Source organism: Trachurus trachurus, assembly GCF_905171665.1.
Source record: "Trachurus trachurus genome assembly, chromosome: 19".
NCBI lineage: Eukaryota > Metazoa > Chordata > Actinopteri > Carangiformes > Carangidae > Trachurus > Trachurus trachurus.
This window is the reverse complement of record NC_139913.1, coordinates 8,359,785-8,380,148: the sequence shown is the minus strand read 5'-3', so window position 1 is coordinate 8,380,148 and position 20,364 is coordinate 8,359,785. Positions and strand designations below refer to the sequence as shown.

Sequence of the window (20,364 nt, the reverse complement as noted above, 5' to 3'; positions counted from 1 at the left end):
CCCCAACTGTTTGTTTTCTGGCTGTGTGTGTGTCTGTTTGTGCAGCGGGCCACACACACACACACACACACACACACACACACATACAACTTTCCCCATCTCTTAATCTCACCTTTATCTGCCCTAATCAGCCTCCTCTCCTGCTGTAATCCCACAGAGCATGTCTCTAATGAGCCCTCCCCCCTCCCCTTCCCTCCATCCAGCTCCTTATCTCAAACCCGGTGTGTCTGACGTCATTGTAATCTATGGGAGCGCTCTTAAGGACACAGTTGCAACACATACCTGCACGCCTGCTCACACATAAACAGAGCGAGGCCGCACTTAGGCGTCCAGATACAGATCTTTTGCAACAAACCAGAAAAACAGTAGATAAGAAAGTGATGTCATGAAATCACACAGACAGCATCCATAGGGGGATCTTGTTGTCTGGTATGATGTTCAGCTTGTACAGATCCAGGGCCAGAGGCTGCATGCTGCATAGATCACGACCTGCGCTCCATGAGGGCGCCGGTACTCAGCTGGGGGGGGGGAACGGTGGGTCGGTCCATCCACAAGGTCTGGATCCTGAGCTGCACTCAGCGAAAGAAGCAGCATGAATAGTGATGCCCCCTCACTTGTTAACATTGTATGAAGCAGAGCTGGTAATTGTCAGTCTTCTCAAGGTGACACGTCTTCTTCAGTGGGATGTGTGAGAAGGTCAGCTCGGCTTCTCTCTCTCCGCGTTAAGTGAGGAAAGTGGCGGGAGGGAAGGAGAAAGAGTCGAGCGGAGACAATAAAAGCAGAATTGCAACACGTACTTTGTCAAGTGCACTGAAGTGCAGATGTGAGTTGGCTGTGTTTTGTTTCAGGCGTCGTAGAGTTTTCTCTAACGCTCTCCATTTCAATGATACATGGCTCTTTTGAGGCCGGGCAGGCAGCACTGAAACGCCTTTCTAAAGGTGTAGCTTTTTCTCTTTTCTTTTCTTCTTCCTCTTCTGTTCCACAGCTGCTGGTTCCATTCACGTGGAGGAAAATGTAGGATCCTCTCCTTTTGAACTGAGAAATGAGAACAACCAAAGAGTGCATGTGTCGGTGCGCAGTTGTGTGCTCACACACGGGGGAATATATTCATGGTGGTGTGATGGAGTGCATGTGTGGTGTGTTTTACACCTGCAGACCAAGTGTAGTGTATTCTTATACACTTGTTTTTTCCACTCTGGTGTACGTGAGGGTTTCTCTCTGAGATGTGAGACAGAGGATTCCTGTAAGTGAGGCTGTGGCCTAATCCAGTCTTGAGTAGGCGCATTGATTTATTGAGCAACGCTTGTTAGTTTGGAGAAGCCCTGCTTCCTACTATATCCTAATCAGGGCGTGTGTACACACACAGCAGCTGATCATCATATTTTCTTTGTCAAGAAAACAGACGAGCTGACAGGAAAGTGTCACTTACTGATTAATCTGTTGATTATTTCAACGATTAATTGAATAGTTGTTGAAAAATGTTTCCCAAACCACAAGATTACGTCTTCAAATGTCAAAAACCAAAGAGATACTCAGTATATTGTCATAAAGGAACAAAGAAACCAGAAATATTCACATTTAAGAAGCTGAAATTAGAGAATTTGGACTTTTTTTTTTCTTTAAAAACTACTCAAACCGACTATTCGATTATCAAAATAGTTGATGATTAATTGAATAATCTATTATTGTTTGATTCATCGATTAATTGTTGCAGCTCTATTAGCCTACTGAAAAACCTTAAAGGGTCAGTTCACTGAAAAATAGTTTTGGGCTCATGTGTACAGCTCTTTCTGTGATAACCGCCTTTGTTGTTCAAAAACGCTCTCTTGCATCTAAAATAATCTGTCTTTTCCTTTTTCCGTCTCTCTCCAGGTATTCGGCCCCAAATCATGAACGGGCCAATGCATCCGCGCCCCCTGGTGGCGCTGCTGGACGGGCGCGACTGCACCGTGGAGATGCCCATCCTGAAAGACTTGGCGACTGTTGCGTTCTGCGACGCCCAGTCCACACAGGAGATACACGAGAAGGTAGGAGAAGCAGCACCCGAGCTCACTCACTCACTCACTCACACACTCACTCTGCACTTCACTGTCACTTTGCTCCACATCAACAGCAGAAAGTTGATGGAGACAGGGAGGCTGCCACTCACTCACGTCTGCCTCCTTCTATTCCCATCACGGCGGCTGATATGTGAAGCGCGTTATATTGGCCCCATATGCACTTGCCAGTTAAAATATAGTGACTTCATTATGATTTAATGTCACTTTGTGGCACAGAGCGTGGCGCCTATATCAGTGCCATTGTTCTAATAGAGAGTCTTGTATGGCGGGGATGCAGTGTAATTACATTGGCTTGTAGAGCCTCTTTATTGCTTTTTATGCAGCGCCGTGGCTGCAAAACAATATATGGCCACAGAGATGGGTATCACTGAAGTGCTATCTCTCCATCTGCAGACGGAGTGAGAGCCGCTACATCTTTCTTCTCGCTGTTTTTATGAAAATGGGACATATTAAAAACAAAGCATTTGCATAGAGATCAATTCAATCAAAGACCTTGGGCGGTGAGGAGGAAAAGGGGGGAGCGGGTAGCTTTTTGTTTGTTTTAACACTGCCTTATCAGGGAAAACATGATTGTAATGTTCACCTCGCCAGCATATTCAGCAGTTCACAGTAATAACTTGCAGCCTAGATACCCAGAGGGGCGGTGTAGATTGAAAATGTCCAATCTCTTCTTTTCTGCGGCATTGGAAGCGGCGATGCACTGCTGATGACTCCAGTAGTTCAGTCAGTTGCGATGTTGTCGGGGAAGACACCAGCTGCCACACTCTCCTCCATCCACACCAGATAATACAGGAACTCATGGGAAAGGCTGGTCAAGTGTGGAATATGAAAGTAGCCAGAGGTTACGTGTGGTCTTCCACCCGCTAAGCCCCTTATTTCCCGAGTGATGGGGGGGGGCATGATGAAACACACGGGCGAAAACTGATCGAGACAGAGTTACAATACCACTTCAGCGAGACCAAATCCTGCACGCAGCACCTGGGCTCCCAACATCATCATCCAAGGTCGATGATCCCTCGTCGTCTTTCTCACGGGCGCCGTCGAGCCTCGCGGTCACATGTGGCTGCAAAAGTTGGACGACAGCCCACATGGCTGAGTGTCAACGCTGGCCCGACACGCTTTTCACTGCCCGACTCTGTTCATCCAATTGTGGTTTTGAGCTTAAGGGCTGCAACTAATGACTGATCACGTAAGCAAACGATCTATTGGTATTTCCATCGTTCAGCCCGCTGTTTGGCCCATAAAGTGTCAAAACAATTATTAAATGGCTTGTTTCGTCCAACCTTAAAAAAACCCAAACCACACAGATATCCAATTTGATACTGGGCATTTTGCCTTGTAAGAGACTATGCTATTACTCTGTTATCTAATGTGTAGATGCATTTTCACCTCATTAAATATTTGGCTTATCGCACTAGATAAAGAACTTTATTCAACATTTATAAAATATGTTTATTTACTTTCTTGCCAAGACTTAATGAGCAGATTGATGACACATCTGTTACGACTGCTGGCTTCATATTAACTGCGCCATCCTCTGATTAGCGTCTCGTGTAACAAAGTTAAAGGTTTGTTCCCAAAATCTCAAACAACTCTTTCAAATCCATATCCACTAAAGTGTGAGATGTGATGATTACGTTAGCCTCACTCATTCATTTTAATGGTCTTCACCATTTTACTCACTCTCTGCTTCACTTCTTTGAAAGGTGTAATCAATACAAGATCGAATCTTTCTCCTTTATAACCCACTCCTTGTGATTATGTGATGTTGTTTAATGCTTCCCCTGTGTTGTTCAATGCTGTAATCATGGCCCCCGTCGCCCCTTCTACACGCTAAATTCGCTAAAAAAGCAACATCTTGAGCAGCACATCCTCTGCCAGGTGGAAAGAATCCGCTCTCAGCGTTACAACCCGCTCTCATCCCCTGTACATCCACACTGCTCACGAGTGGGATGATTTCATAGCCATAAAATCCCCCCTCGGTAAGCCAGAGTCAAACACACACACAGACACAGACTGCGCAGATCGCGGACCACCAAATCGAAAGTCCTTTGCAACAGTATACCGTCTCCCTCTCTTTCTCTCACGCTCGGCCAGGCCAAAAGGGGAGGTGTCGCTGCCATGTGAAGAAAAGCCCAGACATCATCAGAAATGATAGATGTTGGAGGCAATAAGGCTTTGGTTACACTGGAGAGTGGGATATAGATTAGGTCAGAGTTTCCATTAAAATAAACTGCATTCGGAGTCGATTTCCTCTAAAATAAAGTACAAAAAAAAAACAAAAAAAAAACGGTAGCTTCACAGCTCTCTCTGAAAGACTCCCTCACCAGCGCAAAAACAACACCAGGCCTTCAGGCTTAGCCCAGAGGGAGGAAATTGCGCGTGTGTGCATTTTAGTGGGATGTGTGTGTGTGTGTGTGTGTGTGTGTGTGTGTGTGTGTGTGTGTGTGTGTGTAAGGAGCATTTTAACCTTGAACTAGTATCTGGAAGGCCTGGCCGGGACTCGGCTCCAATAAAAGCAGTATGGAAATTCAGAGCTAATCTGCTAATCACAGGAAAGCTAATGCAGTTTGGCTGGGGGTGAATACAGAGCTGTTATTTAGGCTGCTGACAGGAGCTGTGGCTGATACTGAGGAGGGAAACAGTTCAGATCCAGTTCGGACTGGGTCACCTTGTCCATGTCAAGTGGTAGAGGAGCGGTTTTTCACAGTCAGGGCTCGTCTGAGGTGACTAATTCAGACCTCTTTTTTTACTCTGAGGTGACTGTATGAGCAGAGTATGAATATATCTAACATCGAGAAGGGATTGTTTTGGGTTGTTTACCAGCAGGGAATCTTAGTCCAATTTAAATTTAGAGGTAAGTGAGGTCATGACTGATTGATTCAATTAGTGCGGCTGCAGATCCAACAGCACCACCATGTGGTCGTCCATGAATTGCTGTAAGCTGTGGCGCGTAACTCCTAAAGTGTGACCAGTAGCAATCCTTTTCCTGTGGATAACTTGATTCAAGGTGGATGAAGCAGTGTGGACAATGTCTATATCTGTCTAAATCTGTTGGTTTATGTGGATATGACTTCAGTTTTAATCAGAATGATGTGCTTTTTCACATTTCAGTGTTAGTGCTGGCGATATTTGTGGACCAGGCTCGGGAAAATACTCTCTATTTCTGTTTTCTCTTGGTTGCCATTATATATCCCCACTAACTCAAGCCAAGCTGAGTCAGTGTTGTACTGTTATGGGGCTTTACTACAAGAAGTATGGCGCCCTTTGATCATAGACCCTTTAAATAAGTGGGGAATAACTCACAAATGTAACGTTATCATAAGAAAATATGGTCTCAATGAGGGACAAATAGAGATGAAGTAGATGCTGCAGGAAGAGAACACACTATCTCACAGTGAAATAGTGTAGAGTTACAGCAGAGGAAAATAGAAATACAGTTTCCAACCACAAAAACATGCTAACCAATGAATTTGTTTGGTGTATTTTTTTTTTTCATCTGTCACTCCAAATACATTTTAATTCCAGATGTTAATGGGTCAACAGATCATTGAGTTTCTCTAAATGTGTGTTTGACCCACCACACGCTGTCACATCCTAAGGTTTATCTTGCCATCAGCTGCCGCCCTGACCTCTGCACAGTCAATTGTCCCGATCCTTTGTCCATAAACGCCCTCGGGGTCTGAGTGCAATATTGTTGACTGTGCAGAACCGTGGCCCCCGCGAGACAATATAATGACTTGTTTCCACTCTGGGCTCAGGTCTGTAAAAGGACAGTGTGTCAGTGCTTCTGGTGGCAGGCCATGTGATGTCTGCACTTCCCCTCGCTGTGAAATCTTAAACATTCTCTTAAGTGTCCAAAGTCATGCCAGACATGTGATTTTCATGGTTCGTCTTGAAGGAATGTGATCTTGTGATTGTCATGGGGTCTTATGAAGACAAATGGGCTAATAGCCATGTAGTCTGCATGAATGAATGGACAAAGTGGTCCACGAAAGACGGATTAATGAATGAGACACTGTTGATGTCGAATAAAAGAAGAAATACTTGCTTTTCATTCAGTTCTCACACTAAAGTCTATGAATGTAATGTGTGTGTGTTTGTGTGTGTCTGCAGGTGCTCAATGAGGCGGTGGGAGCCATGATGTACCACACCATCACTCTGACCAGAGAGGACCTGGAAAAGTTCAAAGCTCTGCGCATCATCATCCGCATCGGCAGCGGCTATGACAACATCGACATCAAGGCCGCTGGAGAGCTGGGTACGAGTCCTGTCTGTAAAATGCTAAAGCAGAAACGGCTTTAAGTAGAAATAATCACATTTTAAAGGGATACTTCACCCGAAATGGATAATTCACCAGTTTTCTACTCACCGTCATGCCAAGGAGTCATGCAAAGTCATCAAAATGCTTTTGGAGTTCCAGAGGGGACATATAATAGCGGCTTATTGTGCTCACTTTTGAATTGTCCAAAACACACACTATAAAACATCCAAATACCTCCGTACTGCTCGTCCGTACTGACCCAAGCTCTGTTGATGTGCGCAAGATTTGCTGCGAGATGTTCTTCCGTGTTTACATCATACATCCAATGGTTTACAACGACGAACGAACATCTCGCAGCAAATCTCATGCACATAAACGGAGCCACTGGGAGCTGCTCCTACAACAAGGCTAAAAACAGAGATCAAATTATTTTTTTCCGAACAATTTTTTCATGTCGCGGCTTCAAGACACTTGGGTCAGTAGTGACGAGCAGTATGGAGGTATTTGAATGTTTCATAGTGTGTGTTATGGAAGATTCAAAAGTGAACTCTATCCACCGCCATTATATGAAAATCCGCTGCCAGCCGGACCCCCCCTGGAACTCCAAAAGCGTTTTGACGACTCAGAAAGTTCAGCAAACCCTTCGTTGGCATGACGGTGAGTAGAAAATTGATGCTCATGTTATCCCATGTTGGATTAATTACTTCATGGGGAGAAGAGTGGACCGATCTCTGCCTATTTGCTTGTTTAGATCGTATGATTGTCTGTTAATTATGATGCACGATACCTTAAGCAGCGGTAATCAAATTCGGGTGAATCGTGTAGCCTACGGTACAGCATGTGGAAAAATTGCCGTCATTGGCCGAAGGGGGGCGCTGAGTATTTTTTTTTCTCTTTTTTTTGAGGTCAGAAGACGATCAGAGAGTAGCCAGTGGTTTGGCTGAAATGTTTAGTGTTTCCTCATTTCTTTACTGTATGGTTTCTGAGAACGGATCAAAGGCCTGAATTAAAGCGTCAGATGAATGGTGGACATCCTGCTGTGAGCCTGAATGTTCAGAGAGAGGGGAGAGGAGAGAGGAGGGAGCTCGGTCTTCTCTCTGAACCTCTAACCGTGCTCATATCAGCGAGCTGGTGGCTCAAACAGCCCTTACAGTTGACAAAGCTGCCATTTCCCTGCCAATACGAGATACTGTGTCTAACTGCCACCCACTCACCAAAGGCGCTCTGCCTCGCAACGCAGGAGTCAAAAGCTATCGTGCCTGGAGAAGGCGGCGCTGATATGACGGCTGTTCTCGGGGAGAAGAAAAGGGGCCATTGATTGAGCAGGCTCGGGCTATTTTTTGCTGTCCAGAGACGGCTGTGCTGTTAGTCTGAGATACAGAGTGGGATGAGGACATTAGAGGAGAGAGAGGGCAGACAGAAGTGCTTAAGTGTTAGAGTAAGAAAAAAAAGAAAGAAAAGAATAATAATAATGATGAAATAAAAGAAAACCTTTGTGTGGTGGGAGACGGGCGAGGTAATACCACAGGGTCAGAGGGTTTGAATTCTACACAGGCAATAAAATTATGAGTATTCTGCCAGAAACTTGCTATACGTATTATGCATGTTCGCATCAGTTTAGACAGAATGGAGCTCTGCAATAATTAGATATCTCTTATCTTGACGTGTCATTGAGTCATATCATGGTGATTTGATCATATCTTGTTATTGCTTCACACAATTCTCTTTAAATTAGTGATTCTAGGCAAACTGTGAATTCCTACTGCGAATAAATGCCTATAACTTGACACTTACTGTATGTGCCTACTGAAATAACCTCCAGTTCAGACAATCTATCAGTCAGCAGCCCAGTACCTGTAACTAATCATTCTATTACTATCAAAGATCATCAGAACAGTGATACCACACTGAGTTGGATTCATTTTTTTTTTAAACTCTGGTGTGTGTGTGTGTTTGTGACTCTTTCCCTCCAGGAATCGCAGTGTGTAACATTCCCTCGGCAGCTGTGGAGGAGACGGCGGACTCCACCCTGTGCCACATCCTCAACCTCTACCGGCGAAACACCTGGCTCTACCAGGCTCTCCGGGAGGGCACGCGGGTCCAGAGCGTGGAGCAGATCCGCGAGGTGGCGTCCGGCGCCGCCCGCATCCGCGGCGAAACCCTCGGCCTCATCGGCTTCGGTGAGTGAAGAAAACTTGAACTTGGACCAATTTTTAACCGTTTCTCTTGCTGTGACCTTTTTTTTTCCCCTCTCCCTGCTCCCTCTCTCCGCTGCCTCCTCCCGTGTGTTTTCATATCCTCTCCCGCTCAGTGCGCCTTCTGTTTTCCTGCCCTGATAAGGTTATTTTTCTCCCTCTCTGCCCGTCCCACAGATTATCTCAAGGTTGTCTGTTTCACCTCCCTCCGGGCTGACTTCCTTTTCTCCGCCACACTGTTCTCTCATCCCACCGCTCTAATGCTCACCATTATATCTCCATTTTTCTCTCTTCCTCTGTTTTCGACTCTGTCACTTTGCTCCCTCGACATCTTGCCCGGCTATAATCACGCTCCTCATGGTAGACTGGATTCTGCCTCTTTATGTGTGTGTGTGTGTGTGTGTGTGTGTGTGTGTGTGTGTGTTTCCCCTTCTGCACCTGTTTCACAGCTGATTGTGTGTTGTTTGTGCGTCATCCTGCCCCTGTCTCAACATCACTGGGCTGACAGATATTCTGTCTTCTCAAAAACCTTTCCAGAGTGCCACCTTATCTCTGTGTCCACATACACTCCCCCCAACACACACACACACACACACACACACACACACACACACACACACACACACACACACACACACACACACACACATAAACCTCCTCCTCCCACCACAGGTCCCAGGCAGCTGCCTAGACTTACTGCGCCCCAGCAGCAGGTCCTGGCAGAGGAAATGCCCTGCACCAATCTCCCTCCCTCCCTCTCTGTCTCTCACCCAATCCTCCCACCTCCAGCCTCCTCTCCAGGTCTTTCTGGCTCAAGCCGTCTCCAAAACAATGTCCATTGTAAGCAGGAGGTAGGGGAGAGCAAAGGCCTCCTGGTGTTTGTTTGTGGGACTGTGCACACACAGCCAGGCTTCAAACACATAGACTGAAAAATGAGGAGGGAAAAAAACAAAAACAAACTCTTGCTCTGGGGCAACAATAAACACAACAGCACTCGAGGTAGCAGTCATGCCAACATGAGACATCTACTACCATAGAGACGGTGTTCAGCGCATCATCCAATTGGGATTATTTACAAGGTGACAGCAATGTCATCTTATAACATTTCATTTATTAGTAACAGATTGATAGCAGAGTGTCAGATTGATTCATTTCACCAGGAGGAGTGGCCTCTTCTCTCCTGGTTATGTGTCATTTTAAAGGATGATTCCCTCTCATGATGAAAACCTGTTAAAGCTCCGACAATCAATATTGTATTAGATGACTAAGACGACATGAAAGGAGCTCGTTCAGGTGATGAAACCACAGATAATTATCACCCAGATTCTGCATTTCTTAGGTCAGTGTTAGCGCTGTCGCTTTTCTCTTGTACTGCTCATTAGCATCATTTAGTGATTCAGCAGGCAGCTGTTTAACAGGGAAACTAAAAAACAAAATAACACTGTACACAACCTGCCTAGCTGGTGAGCAGGAGAGTGAATAATATTGGTAGTTCTGTTTCTGTAGCTTGTTTCTGCTGCCCCCAACTGGCTAAAATAAATAAATAATTGGAATAAATTGGATTGTCTAAGTTCTGGCCATGTTATGTAGAAGGCATAATAACAAATGTTATGTTATCTAACAGATATGAATATAATATTGTGAAAAGCATTAAAGGGATAGTTCACCCAAAATTCAAATTTCACTCATCTACTCACCCTTCGTCCAAAAAGACACACCAAAAAACATCAAAATACCTCCATACTGCTCGTCTGTAATGTCCCTCTTGTATTGAAGCCCGAACATGAGAAATTGTTCTGAAAAAAATTAAATAAGTCTATATTTTAAGCTTGTTTGTAGCGGAAGCTCCCAGTGTCTCAGTTCACTGCTTTGCCTGTGTCAGTGCAAATCTCGCGCGATTTGAACTGACACCCGCGAAACTTCTCCCAACCCTTAGTCGACATGACGGTGAGTAGATAATGAGTGAAATTTGAATTTTGGGTGAACTATCCCTTTAAATTAGTGATCAGAATAGATTTGCTGTTGAAGTTAATACAAGAGTGACAACAAAAGAAAAGAGAAAAAAGACACATTGGACACAACACAGATGGTAATATGATGCTAAAACAGTTGAGACGTTACATGAAGATGATCAGATAATTGTGGTACCAGTTGTTGTTACATAAAGTACATTGGATTTGTTTACAGTGTTATGCCATATTTTGATGTATATCACTGACAGAAAGTGCCCTTTAATAACATCATGACATTAAGTGAAACCCACGTCATTCAGCTCTCGTGGTTGGATCATAAGTTAAGCAACAAACAGATACATTATTTTTTTTAAATCTGATCTGGAGTAATGCACGACCACAAAAGACCTTTACCGTGTCATTTTCTTGGCAGCCTGCCGTCAATGAGCTCTTTGACAAAAGCATTCCAAAATATTCATAATCATATTTATTCTTTTCCCCGTGTTGTTGGCCCTCAGCGATCACCATTACAACCCCACCCAGTTGGATGCAGTTGAGTCTTTGTGCTCAACACAAAGCAAAAAATCTGGGGAGGGAGATCTCGGGGATCAAACCTCCCGGTTACAATATACACTCACTGTTAGTGGCATTGATTGGTGTGGGAAGAGAGGGATGGAGGCTTAGAAATACAGAAAAGAGACAAACAGTTGCAGATATGGCCACGTTGAAGGAAAAATCCATACAAATACACTAATAGTTTCCTAATGGTGTCTATGAGTGAAATAGAATAAGGAAATTGGGATATTTTTAGATGTCAGAAAGTGTAAACTGATTTTATTTTGAAAAATCAAAGAGGTACAGTGTCTCTCTAAACCCACCACTTTGCACCAATTTGCCGACAATCGCGCAGGCAGAAAATTGTTCGAGAAGAAGCTGAGATGCCAATTTCGACATCTCCCCACCGCCCACTCCACCCCACCTCCAGCAGCCTCAGTAAATCAGATTGTACTGCAGCTGCAAGACAACCTGGTGGGTTTCAAACTGACTGGAAATAGTCGTTCCCCTGCTGCGGCTGCTGTAACTGAAGCAGACGGCCGGCTGAGGAAGAGTGGAAACACTCGAAAAAAAGAAGAAAAAAAAGATTTTCTTTTTTTCTTACTGTAATGGATAGATGAGCCGCTAATGAAAATGATCGTAAAGTGCAGCTATAATTCATCACCGGCTAGAAAAGGACTCGTCTGAGCGGTTGCTCTAGTGTTACAAGGCTGTTGTGACTGAGTCTTTATGCTGCCGTCTCTTATTGGCTGAGATTAAAGGAGGAAAAAGAGAGAGAGAGATAGTGATCCTCCTTGGCTGCGGAGCCTAAGAGCAAGACAAAATGCTCCATCACAAAGAGAGGACCTTGAGAGTGTAAAGGACCTTATCGATCCTTTTCACCAGCGACGACATCCAACTCTCCATAACTCTCTCTCAGCAGCGGCTGCAGGAGCAGCAGCAGAGTGGATACTCTGCCTACACAACAAATGGCCGTGAGAGACCGAGTCTCTCAGCCTCACATTGTTCTCTTCCTGCGCGGGCTTGTTAGGGATAAATGTCTTAAAGTTCTTCATTTTGCTCTTTTGTAATTGATCAGCCGGCAGGAAAGTTAGGTGATCATTATCATATGTTAACAGTTCTTTTCTTTTCCTGTTTCTTGTGGAAAGAAATATTGTAGCTGATATTTTTGTTTGCATTATCATGACATTTTACATCTCTGGACTAGATCAGGGATTCTTAGAGAATGGTTTGCAACTTGGCGCTGATCTGAGTCCAGTCCCAGCTTCCATAGCTACAGACATATTGCCTCAGAAACACGCAACCAATCGGGATCTTCAATCCGTAGACTGCAGCTCAAACACATTTTTGTCTCGATTGAACTTTTTGAAAATACACACACTGGTCTAGGGATGCATGATATGCATGGAACAACCTTTTTTGCTTTTCATTTTCACAGAAAAATATCAAACCAGTGATGTGATCCTTTTTGGGGTGGGATTTTTGTACAGAACAAACACATTCCTTTATGTCTTGAGAATATGATTTGTTGCCCGAAGCGTCTCTGTAGCAACAACACTTGCATGCAATTTCGATAACATTGCGATTGATTGTGCAGGCCTAAGTCTATCCATGTTGACTTGACAGTTGGTCATTTAACTTGTCTCATTAGTTCATGCAATCTGTGACATCAGTTGCCGCCAAAACACCTGCTGTAGTATCTGAAATAGAAACGTACAGTAATATGTTTATTTGTGTGGTCCTGTGTGTGTGTGTGTGTGCAGGTCGTTCGGGCCAGGCGGTGGCGGTGCGAGCCAAGGTGTTCGGCTTCAACGTCATCTTCTACGACCCGTACCTGCAGGACGGCCTGGAGCGCTCGCTGGGCGTCCAGCGCGTCTACACCCTGCAGGACCTGCTCTACCAGAGCGACTGCGTCTCCCTGCACTGCAACCTGAACGAACACAACCACCACCTCATCAACGACTTCACCATCAAACAGGTAACACCAGTACACACATATACACACACTCACACATGCAGACGTGTCATCCAGGCAGAGCTGAACATCCCATTGAACAGCTGTGACCTGACCTGGGCTTAATGCAGTGCTATCTAGCAGGTAGACAAGCAGAGCTGCTGGTGTATTATTACTCTGTCAGCCTGGAGGCTGTCCTAAAGAGCATTATAGTCGGTAGAAAAAGAGAGGGAGCGAGAGAGAGAGAGAGGGAAAAAAAGGAGAGGAAGCAGCAGCAGCCTTTCCTGCCTGCACATTTCCTGCTCTTTATCTTAAGCTCCACCAAAGCTGGACACAAATTCATTCCTTTGCTCTGTCAAATGCAATTAGCGCCAGCCCACGGCTACAGCAAATATATCGACTAGGCTGCACAGCGGGGGGCTGAGAGCACAGTGAGGGGAAAGTGCTGTTCTCTGAGTCAATAGCAGCACTCGGAGGCGCTGCCTTGGGTGACACCTGCAGGGACGCTGAGGAACTGCACAGGCCGAGGACGCGTCTCCTCCCGTCCACGTCTCCCCACTGCTTCTCCTTCTTCTAACTTCTATTTTTTTCCCTGCCTTGTCTCCCGTGCGCCCTTCTTCTTCCTCTGAAGTTTGTGAGTTTTCCAGCGTGTGAGGAGAAGTGGGTGTGGGGTGATAGCCTAACCTAGTTAACTCTGTCTTTTTTTTTTCTTCTCCCTCTTCCAAAGCTTAAGATTCTCAGCTGCCTCTTAAGTGCTGCAATGAAAGAACACTTTCCTCTCTTTTCTCACCAAAAAAATCTTGGCAGTCGCTCTCGGCTTCTAAAGTGGAAACGTGTGTGTGCATGTTTGTGTGTTTCTGTGTGTGTCAAAACCACCAAGGCCTAATAAAAGACTGCCTGCCAGCGTAAAGGCTTTTCATGCCCCTGGATTTTAGCTTTTGTCAAGATTAAGGGATTACTTTCTTCTGAGCATATTCATTTGATTTTTTTTCTCCTTCCTCCCTCTTACACTTTTTGTTGTGCCTCTTCCCCCCTCCACCACAAGCAGCAAGGGGTGGTGGCACTGCCTCATCTTTCAGCTCATCCCTCATCCTTCATTTCATCTCTTGCGTTTGGATAAAGACTGTTCTCTATCCCACATCTGACAGTATTTTCTCCCAGGTGCTGCCTGTCATCCACATCTTTCAGGTGTCATCTCAATTTCGGCTCCTGTGTAATATGCACTAAGACCCTAAATTGCAGATATTCAATCCTGATTGATGTTTCGCTTTAGATCAAACAGATTAATTTGACTTTCAGCCCGACAGACGCACACACACATACACAAAAAAAAAAAACGTGTGCATCCCATCTTTCATCTGTAAATAAACGGCTGCATATCTCGGCTCCTCCGTGCTGACGTCTTTGTGTTTCTGCGCCACAGATGCGTCAGGGTGCGTTCCTGGTCAACACCGCGCGGGGAGGTCTGGTGGACGAGAAGGCCTTGGCCCAGGCGCTGAAGGAGGGCAGGATACGTGGAGCCGCCCTGGACGTCCACGAGACGGAGCCCTTCACGTAAGTGTAGACACACACACAGGAAAAACTAAAATCTGAAAGGCAGACAGGTGAAGAATCACTAAGAGAGACAAATACAGTTGTGCTCATAGGTTTACATACCAGGCAGAACTTGTGGAATATTGGCCATATTTCAGAAAATATAATTGATCGTGCAAAAATAAATGATTTTATTCAGAGTTAGTGGTTGGGCAAAGCCATTTATTATCACAATTGTGTTTGCTCTTTTTAAATCATAAGTACAATCACCCAAATGGCCCTGATGAAAAGTTTTGGCCTAACAATATACACACAAGTTGACACAGACAGGTTTAAATGGCTGCTAAAGGTAACTGTCCACTTGTTATTAGTGTTTGTGTATAAAAAATCAGTGAGATTCTTGGCTTTTGACAAACAGCTGCACACTTCATCCTTTGAAGGATTCTGAGCAATGGGGAAAGTAGAAGAACTGTCAAAAGAGCTGAAGGAGAAGGTTGTTCAACTGTATAAAACAGGAAAATGATATAAAAAGATATCCACTGCTGATCAGCAGTGTTCAAACTCCCATAAAAGTGGAAATTGAGAGGTTCTGTTGATACCAAGCTACGGTCAAGTAGACCAACAAAAATTTGTTGGTCAGAATCTCTGACGATCAATTTTTTTTTAAAGATTGTGTTATTTTGGTATGTCTCATAGTTTAATTTGAATCCCATTAGAAATAAGATAAATGTGTTTTGCCTGATCGCTCATGTCTTCCTCAAAGAATGGTACTCATTTTACAAAATCTGCCAGAGCATGTAAACTTATGAGCACATCTGTCGCTGGGTGTGCAGGAAGGAAGAAAAAGAAAGTGACAAATCGGACATGAAGGTGAGAATTTTAAACAGCTGAAGAGACAGTTAGACAATCAGCCAGAAACAATCGCAGACACATGACGAGTTAAAGATGCCTCGCGCTTTTCTAAAAGGCTCCTTCAGGGCCCTGCAGGTAATGGGATTCAGGCAGTGGAGAGAGCTCGCTTTCTTCCCACGTCTCAGGAAACCAAATACAGTCAGAGCTGCGGATGGATGGTTGAGTGCACCGAGCGTATCTCTTCTTCTTCTTTACGCGTCAAAGCCCAGACTCTCCTCAATCACAACCGTTTTCAAAATGGTAAAAAAAATAAAATAAGAGAAACTTTGTGGGAGACAGTTCAGGGGGAAATCTTGTCGACAAATCAGCACACACACATCAGACCTCCTCTATAATACTTTGCACAGTTTGTTCAAACTTTTAAGAAAAGAAGAATCTCTGCACATCTTCTTCACACTTCAGTGAATATTACATTTGTGTTCAACTTTTAGCCCATAACAACCTAAAGCAATGGACTGAAAATGAATATTAATAGAAAATATTGATTTATTATGAATTTTGTAGTCATTTAATCATGAAACTGGATTCTGGGTAATGCATTATTTAAGGAGTTAGAAAATAATCCTTTAAAAAAAAACTCAAATATTTCAGCTGTATAATATGGGAAAAATTATGTTTTGATAATTTAATTTATTTTTACAAAATAATGTAAAATTACAAAAAATAAGTTGAAACAGATGCATCCAGCTCTGTTTCTCTCTGCTGTCCTGCTCTCACCGGAGGACAAACAGCCTGACACGCCTCCCAGTTTTCCACCTCTCTGAGAACCGTGTTCCTCCGTCTCCGAGGGTAACCGGTGCTGATGTGTTGTTCACGCATCAGGGGCGGCCGGGAGAGCTCGGAGGCTGCTGTTGGTTTCTGGCCGGCTGCTCGGCTGACTGGCTGCTCCAGAAGACTGAAAACTCAGCCCGGCCTCATGCTCCACTGACCCAATATGTCAACAGGGGGAGTGTGTGTGTGTGTGTGTGTGTATGCGTGTGTGTGTGTTTCGTAACTGCAGCCCTCCCCATGCCACACAACGCTGATTTAAGGCACTGCTGGGGCATTACACACACATAACACACAACACACAACCAGGCAGGGTGTTGCAAACGGTAGAGAAGGAAAAGAAGGGGGAGGAAGGGAGGGAGGGTTTGTCTGAGTTGGTTTTTAAAGGGATAGTTCAGCATTTTGGCAAATTCCCCTATGGCCATAATCCCTTTAGTCACAGGGGTAGGTTCATTAACTTTAATTATTGGTGCATGTTGTTTTGAGATCCTCACAGCAGAGATGCAAGCTGCTGAGTTAACACAATGGAGGTGAACGGTACAGGTCCCCTGTCCCTCAAAACTAATCAAATACACAATCCAACAACTCCAAAACGCTCTCATGGAGAAGTTGTGACCTGCACATTAATCACACTATGAAAAAAATTACAAGACAGAGTCATTTTCGAGGCAAATGCAGCCAGACTTTCCAGACACAGCTGCTGGGCGGAGTGATTTCAAAAACGCACGTAGTTCCAAGTATTTGCTTCATGTGTCGTAATGTTACATAATTATACATGATTATTTCAAGAGCGTTTTGGAGTTGTGGGATTGTGTTTTGAGGGACAGAGGACCTGTACCATTCACCTCCATTGTGTTCGCTGAGCAGCTCACGTCTCTGCCCTGCGGATCTCAGAACAACATGCACCGATAATTAAAAGTAAATGAACCTACTGCTATGACTATAGAAATTATGGCAATAGACGAATTTGCCAAAATGTTGAACTATCCCTTTAAAGAAGAGGAGGATATGAGAATATGGGAGTTTTAAAGAAACAGGAGGAAAAAACTGTAGGTGATATATTCTCCTGGGTTTTATAATATTTATACTCTCACAGAGGGAAAAAAAAGAAGAAATACCCTCAGCAGTATTTTAATGCAGCAGCTTCTGGCCTTGCAGCAGGTGTGACAGGGTTCACAGATCCAGTGTCGTTGTGAGCATCTCAGATGTGACCTGACCTCCCCACTGTTTATCTCTCTGTGTGTCGTTGTAGTTTTGCTCAGGGCCCACTGAAAGACGCCCCCAACCTGATCTGCACACCTCACACAGCCTGGTACAGCGAGCAGGCCTCTCTGGAGATGAGGGAGGCGGCGGCCACCGAGATCCGGAGAGCCATCACCGGTACGTAACACTCACACGGAGAGTCCCTCTCTTCTTATCCTCCACCACCACAGATTCGTTGTCATGATTCTCTCAACCCCCACCCCACCCCCCCTCCACTCTAAAGCCTCAGCCCGCCCTGTGACCTGTTGCTCAGCTTTCTTTTCCCAGATGTCACATTTCCACTTCAATAGGCCCTCAGCAGCCTTTATCAAATCTGGACATCTTAATAGATGTCATCGTTAGCTTCCCGACACAGAGCGCAGCCGAGCCCGGGGGCCGGCCTCGCACAAAAAAAAAAACAGCCACATTGTTAAATGATCTTAATTTGCATTTGCATATCCAAGCCTGATATGTTTGTCAGTCTGAACTCATTAACACTTGAGCAGCGTCTGCTCGCTCGTCTCCTGTAACAAAGTCGTGGCCTTTTACAGTGTGTGATTTAATGCCGCTGAGCTTCACTGCCTTGTGTGTGTGCGTGTGTGTGTGTGTGTGTGTGTGTGTGTGTGTGTGTGTGTGTGTGTGTGTACATCTCATGACAGGCCGCATCCCAGACAGCCTAAGAAACTGCGTCAACAAGGAGTTCTTTGTCACCACGGCACCGTGGGCGGTTATGGATCAACCAGGTGTTCACCCTGAGCTCAACGGCGCCGCCTATAGGTAGGTAGTGAAAACTGCAGATAGGAAGTTTTATGCTTTATTTTATAATTTTCCAATTGTCATTAACTATTAATGTTAAACTATAATTTTTCCTGCCTTTTATGTTGAAGAAATCTCAAAAATGTCGCATTTTGTCTTTGATCGTTGATGTTTTCTAATAATGTCTTTGAATCCTTGAAGTCACCACTCTTCCATAGATCCTAGTGCCCTGCCCCCCCCTCCTCCCTCCCCTCACTAACTGCCCTCTGTAGTGGTAGAAAGGTAACTCTCTGTCCACCATGTCCCACTCTGGGCCCTTCCTGATCTCAGCATGTCCCCCCTCCATGTGCTTCTTTCATGCAGCCAAGTGAACCTTCCGGCTGTAACAACCGGCATCCCCCAAGACAAAATTAATGCCTAGATAAGGAGCAGGTAAATACGACCAATCCGGGGCCGACAGCCTCCCCTCTCTGGAGGTCCTGGATCAGACCTCTTACCTCCCTCTCCCCCTTTGAAGCTCACCTGATGTGTGTCACCCTCTATAATCCCCCCTCCTCCTCCCAGCACTCACCTGTTTGACTGAACACAGAGTAGAGATGGATGGAAGCGAATGTGGTTTTTTTGAATGTCCCCACCCAGTAAACATGACCTGAAGCCATTCACATGCACTTTGGTGGATGGAGTCATGCTTTACGGTTTTCCCCTCTCACGGCTTCCTGGGCGAGTTATCCTGGATGAAACTGTATCGTCCTTTTCTTCCTCACTGGTGGTTGATCTGGTGTGATTTATTTTTTTGTTTGTTCGTTTTGCTCCCTTTTAGTTTTTTGGTCAGAATATTCTAATATAAACGGCTCTTTTCCTGCCAAAATCTTTGCTTGAGATACTATTTTATGGTGTTGAAACAAGTAGTTGATAGAAAAACTGATGAATTTTAAAGGGATAGTTCAACAGTTTGGCAAATTCGCCTATTGCAATAATCCCTATAGTTATAGGATTAAGTTCATTATGTATTTGCCTCGAAAACAACTCTGTCTCATAATGTTACATTATTATTTCATAGCGTGGTGAATGTGCAGGTCACAACTTGTCCACGACAGCATTTTTGAGTTGTTGGATTTGATTAGTTTTTAGGGACAGGGGACCAGTACCGTTCACCGCGTCTCAAAACAACATGCACTGATAATAAAAGGTAATGAACCTACAACTATGACTATAGAGATTATGGCAATAGGCGAATTTGCCGAAATGTTGAACTATCCCTTTTAAGCAAAATGATTAAAAATTCCAATATTTCTAAAAGCTACTGCAAAGTGCAACCTTAAGAGCAGCAGCTGTGATCAAGTTTTTCTAAAGTTCCTGTGGTGGAAAAGAGCCAGAAGTGTCACTAGATGTTTGGAGAATCCAGTTTCACGGTGTTGGGAAATGTCACCCAGAGTCTGTGGCTCTGGGAATCGCTCTGTCCGCAGCAACTAACCTCTGACCTCTCTCTCCCCTTCCCCAGATACCCGCCAGGTGTGGTTGGAGTGGCTCCGGGCGGCATCCCAGGGGCGTTAGAGGGTATGGTCCCAGGCGGGGTGCCCATCGCCCACACCCTGCCCTCTGGCACACACCCCTCCCAGGCCCCGTCGCCCAACCAGCCCTCCAAACACGGCGAGACCAGAGAGCACCTCACCGAGCAATAGCAGCAGCAGAAGGGATCCAAACGGCAAACAACATCTCATCCGACCTGTCGACTCTCAGAAAAAAACAACCAATCACAAAGCAAAACGACCAACTGGGACCAAGAGACAGTGAAACAACACAAAGCGGCTGCCTGTTTAAAAACCAGTCAGCAAACCGGGAACAAAGAAGTGTTCCGAGGAATTTGTACTTTTAACGTTTAAGTTTTTACTCTCTGTCTCTTTGGGTTCAGTACCGACTTTACTCTTTGATGATGATGGCTTTTTTTTTTCGTTTTGTTTTTTCTTCGGGACATGCCTATGATTGTGGACACAGAGTCCAGTGTTTTTAGCGCTCCGGGATAACCTGATGAGACTCTGTCCCGTCCCCCGACACCCCGACCCCATACCCCCTCCCCTTACACCTCAGAGCTCATGGGAAACGTAGGCCCACATCTCAATACACCATCGGGAGAACAAGAGAAAAAACTTTGGCATCATGTGCTACTGGACCT

At 44.9% G+C, this 20,364-nt stretch overlaps 1 protein-coding gene across 2 annotated transcripts in view; it reads left to right on the top strand.

The window, feature by feature from the left end:
- Nucleotides 1-20,304, top strand: part of LOC311002324 (C-terminal-binding protein 2) — a 94,509-nt gene extending 74,205 nt beyond the window's left edge. For both annotated transcript variants that reach the window (XM_083993661.1, XM_083993660.1), the window contains exons 3-10: nt 1,873-2,027; nt 6,177-6,321; nt 8,298-8,504; nt 12,790-13,004; nt 14,404-14,534; nt 17,446-17,573; nt 18,095-18,212; nt 19,693-20,304. In XM_083993661.1, the coding sequence (XP_083849787.1) occupies nt 1,873-2,027; nt 6,177-6,321; nt 8,298-8,504; nt 12,790-13,004; nt 14,404-14,534; nt 17,446-17,573; nt 18,095-18,212; nt 19,693-19,873 (1,280 nt within the window). In that variant the 3' untranslated portion in view covers nt 19,874-20,304. The remainder of the gene's footprint in view (nt 1-1,872; nt 2,028-6,176; nt 6,322-8,297; nt 8,505-12,789; nt 13,005-14,403; nt 14,535-17,445; nt 17,574-18,094; nt 18,213-19,692) is intronic.
- The last annotated feature ends 60 nt before the right edge of the window (nt 20,305-20,364 follow it).